This window comes from Brassica napus, chromosome C8, assembly GCF_020379485.1.
Source record: "Brassica napus cultivar Da-Ae chromosome C8, Da-Ae, whole genome shotgun sequence".
In the NCBI taxonomy this organism is placed as follows: Eukaryota; Viridiplantae; Streptophyta; class Magnoliopsida; order Brassicales; family Brassicaceae; genus Brassica; species Brassica napus.
The window spans coordinates 22,896,300-22,903,063 of NC_063451.1; the positions used below are offsets into that span (position 1 = coordinate 22,896,300).

Below are 6,764 nucleotides of genomic sequence, written 5' to 3' on the forward strand. Positions count from 1 at the left end.
TCAATCGATCGTCAAACCATCATCTAAAGATAAATACGGAAGGTCGCTCAACTCCAAATCATCCACTTCCATCTTATCCAAGGTGGATGTCTGCACCGACAGGGCCCGTTCATTCTCGGCCAACTTCTCCGCAGGAATGGGAATCCCCTCGTCGATAAACAACTTGAGGAAACTAACGACCCCTGAAAGCTGAGACTCAATCAAAACCTGGGGACGAACTACATCCCGATCAGACAAGTACCTTCTCACTTTCTCCACAAACCCACCAAAACGAGCAGACATAGCGGACTCAAAGCGACGCCTCTCTGACTCCACCAGCTCTGCGCGAGACGCCTTCAGCTGCGCCACCTCCGCTTCCAAAACCGACTTCTGAGATAACAACTCCTTCAAACGGAAATCCTGCTCGGCGATATCCCCCTTTATACAGTCGACCTCAGTCCTCAGGCCCCGATTCTCGGCATCAAGCTTCGACGAACTTTCCTCCAAAGCCTTCAAAGACAAGAAAGCAGCAGATGACCTCTCCCTTTCCTCGGCGAAAAGACGCGTTCTTGCTCGAGACCGTCTGACAGACGCCTACATTTCCCTTCGAACAGCCCCACCAGGTGGTTTCCTTTTATCTTCGACTACGAAAAGACACACTGAGAAGGAAATAAGCCAAATGATGAACGAAGAGAAAAAAAGGAAGTAGGAGAAATACATGAGCCTCACATGAAGCTCACTCGACGTACTCCTGAACATAGATCCTCCACATCCGGCATAGAACTCGATGACAAACGAAAGCTATGAAAAAACTGGGCACAATCCTCAGGCGTAGGCGAAGAAGAATCATGATCATCGAAAACAAACGCCCTCGTCCTCTTCCTCTTCTTGGAACCATCAGCTGGAGGCCGCTCGGAAGCATCTACGATCCCAGGACCCCCAGTAGTCAAAGCACCAAGTGGAGAGGAAGTCGCCGGTGGAGAAACCATCGGAGCACCGAGGTCAGAAAGGCCAATCGTAGATACTTGATCACCGCCGTCCACCGTCTTGTCAGGAGAAGAACGAATGGCCGCAACAGAAGAGTCGACAGTGGGAGCAGCAGGAGGGGTAGTAACCGGGACCAAAGCCGAAGACGGACCGCTCCCCCCCAGACTCGCCGATGGAAGTGCAGAAGCCGTCCCGCTCATAACTTTGGTGTACACAGGAATGTCCCTCTTGACCTTCCCCATCTTTTTGCCAGCAGAAGCGTTCCCTCTTCTCTTAGAAGACTCGGCAATAAGTGAAGGTCCGGGAGTAACCACCCGAGAAACTAAAAATACAAAGGAGACCAAGATAAAAGACAAGCAAGAAAAGAAGAAGAGAAGAACTAATGCAACAATCACCGAACTTACCAGTAGTGATGCGAGGAATACTTCGACGAACACGCTCGACGGTGAGAACACCCCAAGAAAGTCTCCCAGAACCAAGAATTCGATTTAAGCGATCGCTCGTCCACGACGGAAGAGACCGGCATTTCCCATGAGTCACTAAAAAAAACAACGCGCAAAATCAAAAAACCAAGCAACAGAAACAGCGAGAAGTCAGAAGAAACAAATGAGCTACCAGGCTCGGGATTCCATTCGGTTCTAAAAACTGCAGAAGGATCAGCCACAGAAGCAGGATTAACGTGCACAAAGAAATACTTCTGCTGCCAACCATCAGCTTTAGACGGTCCCCGACCGTCCATAAGGCGACAGCGAGCCTTGATACTGACAGAGAACGTCTCACCCGTAATAAGATTCATTTGAGAAATCATCTCAAAGAACTCGGCGACAACATCAACTTCCGCCTCCGCAACAAGAACTAAAGAAATCACCATATTACGAATGGCAGCTGGAGACATCTGAGAGATAGCGACATCACGTTTTTAGCATAAGAAGTCAGCAACCGAGGAAGGGGAAACCACAACCGCGATTGAAGAAAATATTGACTATACAAACATATCCAGCCCGGCGGCGCCGACCACGGCCTTTCCTCCTTCAACGGAAGTCGCACTTCGATCTCCCGAGAAAAACCACACTTCTTCCGCATACGCTTCAAACTATCCTCCAAAAGGAGAGTAGATCCCGTGAACTCCTGATTACCTTCAACCGTCCCATCAGCAGCAGAATCTTCTCCACCAGAGTCGTTACCGGAATTATCACAAGGGGGAGAAGACGGAGGGTCAATTCCGGAACCAGTCCGATCGACAGAATCAGCAACAGAGGGAACCGCCGCTCGAGTAGCAGGAGACACCGTTTCAGCAACAGGAGAAACTGCCGTTTGAGAAACAGGAACCACCGTCTGAGAAGAAGAAACCTACTCCGGAAGAACAGAACCAGAAGCTGGTGAAGTACGAAGGAGATCCTTGACATCTGCCATTTCTGAGGTTTTGACTAATGATTCAAGATTTTCGTCCATCGCGAAAGACGAAACACCGACGATACAATTATAAAGAGAAACGTGCGAAAGGAAATAGAGACAAAACAAACAGAGAAGAGGCAACGAAACTAGGGAGCGAGAGAAAGAAGAATACCTTTTTAAAGCAAGCACAGCAGAATCGGAGTTAACAAAGTAATAAGTGAAGAACATGAAGCAATAGGGAGAGCAGGGCGGCAGAATTGCAGGCTTCGACGTCTATCGATGTGACTGAAAGACTCTCCAGTATTGAAAACCGGCGATTCACTATAGCGGACCCAATCTACGAAGAAGAGAGCCACTCAGGGTTTGACACGCGTCCAAAACAAGCACGCCTACCCAACTCGCTCAAAACCGCAATGATGACGCCTGACGCATACCCACGCGCCAGACTCGGGGGGGGGGGGGTATTGTTGGAGGATGGGCCGTTGGCCCATTCGCGAGTTGAGAGTCAAGAGAAAAGCCCAGCAAAAGTCCACGTCAAGAAAAGGACATCCGCGGCGCACGCAAAGAACATGAACCTAAGACGAGGCGTAGCCTGCACCGACCGCCGATTATAGATAGAACGTCTACGCAAGCGATAGGGTGATGATGAGTGCCGAACCAACTACCTGACACATAACAACTACGAAGCGGAAGAGACACATTTGAACGAGTATAAATAGAGGAGAGCATTGAATAAAGAAAAGGGGGCAAAAAAGAGAGAGAGAAAAAGACTAAAAAGATAAAGTAGAAAAAACACCGAGTTCGTCTCTACGACTACGAGTTCTTCTTTTGTACTCTCCGCTTCGGCATTTTGTAAACACTTCATTAAACGAAACGTTTGGCCCCATTAATCATACTTTATTCTTGTTTAGTCTATAAATCCCCTGTTACCGGATTTAGGATTCAACACTCCTAATTAATTGATATGGTTGTTGCTCGTGTTTTTGCTTCACTGGCTAATGTTATTGTTGCTTCGCTATCAAACCTTATGCTACTATTTAAATCCAATGTTCGCTATCAAACCTTATGCTACTATTTAAATCCAATGTTCAATCTCTATTTTCTCTAGTCTTATACACTCGCCTGTAAAAAGGCTGCCTCTCTTGTGGAAATCAATGAGCATAGGAGGGAAGGATTTTCAATCTTCTTCAGTCTTTTGGTTCTTGTAGATTTGAGAGTGTTAGATGTAAATGTAATCAAATCATTTTCAAAATTTTAATTCAAAATTTTTTTTTTTGTAATCAATTCAATGTAATAATGTAATAATTAGTTTCAAATTTTGGAACTAGAATATTATTTACCCATTTCTGTTAATCAAAACAATGAAAGAAAAATAACAGAGATACTTGTTATTCAAGAAACAATTTAATTGAATGGATTCGAATATATCATTTATTTCCATTTTTGTAAGTAATCATTTATTTCCTTAAATAACTTATTCTAAATATTTATAGTTTACGTGTACTTGTTGTCTAAGGCATACTTTGTATATATTAACTTACTGATGGTATTGAGAAGATGAGCATCACACAGTTTAGGGTTTCAAAAATGTCTCATATTATTGTCAATCGATTATTCAAGCCCTCAGTCTCCAGAAAATTCCTTGTAAGCTTACAATATTTACCTATGTAAATAATAATAACAATTCGTTTCTTCTTTCAACTTTTTGACATTTTTGTCTCTAACTACTTCAACATGTATATTATTGTAGAGACACACAAACGTTCGTCTGTTCACATCTGATCGTCCCTACCCGTTTCTGTTGGTCGACCACATCCTCAAGAACCCAAGCTCTACGGATGGTGGCCTAGAAAAAGAGTACTCAAATCGCCGCTGTTGGGTTCCTAGATGGAGGTAACCCATTGGGTTTGGTTTTGACAACCAAACTTGGTGTTGGGCAATGATATTAACACATGAGGTTAGTATTGGGCCTTGGGAGTTAATGACCCATAATGTAAGTCTCCTAACCTAATTTGGAGAGTGGTTGCAGACACAACACGAGCAGACAAGATCAGACTCACAATAATAGAGTTTGGAGAGAGAGAAAAGAGAGAAAAGAGAAAAAAGGAGAGAAGAAAACAGTTTTCGTCTCAGTTTGTCAAGACATATTTGAAGGGTCAAACGGAACTTGATCGGGCTGATATTTTGTGGGAAGCTTCTTCATTCAGTGGGTTAAAGGTTCACCGAAGGGATTTGGATTTAAACGGTTGGATCTTCTGTTGTCTGGGTTTTAGTGAAGCTGGTCGTCACAGCTCTTCAGCAAGGCTGTCTTGGGTGTTTGGTAAATCCAACGGTAAAATCTTCTCTGATTGAGCTGAAATTTGGCAGAGGTGTTGTTGACTTGTTTATCTTGGATTTGTATGGTGCGATTAGTCTCTGGTTTCCGGAATCCTTGTGATCTGAGGTCGTTTGGTTGCTGCCGGTTTTGAAGCTTTGTGTTGCTCTCTTGTTGTTGTTGTTTGTGTTGGAGATAGCTCTTTGAAGCTAGTGTCTCTGTTCTATTCTGGTTGTTGAACAGGGAGGACGTGGTTGTACTCACAAACATTTATATAGTGGATTGTTGAGTGGACTACGGTCCCGTGGTTTTTCCTTCTCACATCGAGGAGGTTTTCCGGGTAAAAAGTGATTGTCTCATTTACGTTTCTGCTTATACTATATTCTGCCATCGTCGAAGTATTTTCTTCACAGGTTCACACAAGGTCAGGGGAACACGACCTTTAGTATTTCCGCTGCGCCGTGTGACTTTCCCCAACAGAGTGGTATCAGAGCTTCTGGTTTTAGAGCTTTGGTTTTGATAACTTTGGGTTATTATTTGCTTGTGTGAAAGATGGAAAATATGAGCAGGATGATAAGCTTGAATGGTGCTAACTATCATCTATGGAAGGGTAAGATGGAGGATTTGCTCTTTGTTAAAGAATTCCATGTTCCAGTCTTCGAGGAGCAGAAACCCGAGAAGAAGACGGATGAAGAGTGGAAACTGCAGCATCGCCAAGTGTGTGGGTTGATAAGGCAGTGGGTAGATGATAATGTGTTGCATCATATTGAGACTGAGACGGATGCTCGTTCTTTGTGGAAGAAGCTGGAGCAGTTATATGCTAGGAAGACCGGAAACAACAAGATGTACATGATCAAGAAGTTGATTGAGCTGAGGTATCAGGAGGGGACTCCGATGACGGATCACTTGAATGCATTTCAGGGATTGCTCAACAAGTTATCTGATATGGGCATCAAGTTTGATGATGAGATTCACGATCTGTGGCTTCTCGGTACTTTACCGGACTCTTGGGAGGTTTTCAGGATGTCTCTTTGTAACTCCGCGTCGGAAGGTGTTATTTCGATGGATTCAGTGAAGAACAATGTTCTTAATGAGGAAGCAAGAAGGCAGTCGAATGCTAGCAGTTCGCGTTCAGATGTCTTTGTTACTGAGTCAAGGGGGAGAAGTACAAGTAGAGATCCCAAGAGAGACAAGAACAAGAGCAGGAGCAAGTCTAATAGATTTGCAAATATGGAGTGCTATTTCTGTCATAAGAAAGGGCACATGAAGAAGGATTGCCGGAAGTTGAAAAACAAGCAGCAAGGAAATCAAGAAGAAAAGGTGGATCGGGTGACTCTCACCGAAGATCAGTTTATGATTCTTCTTGAGGGTGATGCCATTAATGTCGCATGCCAGGACACCAGTTGGGTGATTGACAGTGGAGCTACTACTCATGCTACATCACAGCGGGATTTGTTTTCTACCTATACTACGGGTAATTATGGTTCTGTGAAGATGGGGAATGATGCGATGGCTCAGGTTGCTGGCATTGGTGATGTTTGCTTGGAGACTAGTCTTGGTACTAGGCTGGTGCTTAAGGATGTTAAGCATGTTCCTGATATTAGGATGAATCTGATATCGATGGGAAAACTTGATGATGAGGGTTATTTCAGTTTGCACGGTGGTGGTAAATGGAAGCTCTCTCGCCGTTCTTTGATTGTGGCTCGAGGTGAGAAGTCTTCATCTTTCTATTGGATGCAGGCTAAGGTCTCCAAAGATGTTGTTAATGCGGTGGAGAATGATAATGCCATGGAGTTATGGCATAAGAGACTCGGTCACATGAGTGAGAAGGGAATGGCTGTGTTGTCTAAGAATGAAGTGATTCCAGGAATCTCTGGTTTGCACCTACAGAAGTGTTCGCATTGCTTTGCGAGAAAACAACACAGGGTATCTTTCAAGTCTTCCGCACCTTCTAGGAAACCCGAGGTACTGGATTTGGTACACTCAGATGTGTGTGGTCCAATGAAGACAAGATCTCTTGGCGGCGCATCATATTTTGTGACTTTTATTGATGATCATTCAAGGAAGTCGTGAGTATTTCCTATGAGGA

General features: G+C 44.3%; 1 protein-coding gene across 1 annotated transcript; it reads right to left on the reverse strand.

The window, feature by feature from the left end:
- On the reverse strand, positions 1–2,418 carry LOC106429488. The gene is made up of 6 exons (XM_013870235.2): positions 2,355–2,418; positions 2,014–2,273; positions 1,582–1,861; positions 1,371–1,505; positions 720–1,288; positions 1–573 (listed from the first exon to the last, which is right to left on the reverse strand). The coding sequence occupies exons 1-6, from the start codon at positions 2,416–2,418 to the stop codon at positions 1–3; spliced, it is 1,881 nt and encodes a 626-aa protein (XP_013725689.2).
- Positions 2,419–6,764: the final 4,346 nt, after the last annotated feature.

Coding starts and splice junctions, on each gene's coding strand:
- LOC106429488 (XM_013870235.2), bottom strand. CDS start 2,418: ATGGACGAAAATCTTGAATCATTAGTCAAAACCTCAGAAATGGCAGAT. Junction 1,289..1,370: donor TATTCCTCGCATCACTACTG/GTAAGTTCGGTG, acceptor TTGTATTTTTAG/TTTCTCGGGTGGTTACTCCC. Junction 574..719: donor TATGTTCAGGAGTACGTCGA/GTGAGCTTCATG, acceptor AGGGAAATGTAG/GCGTCTGTCAGACGGTCTCG.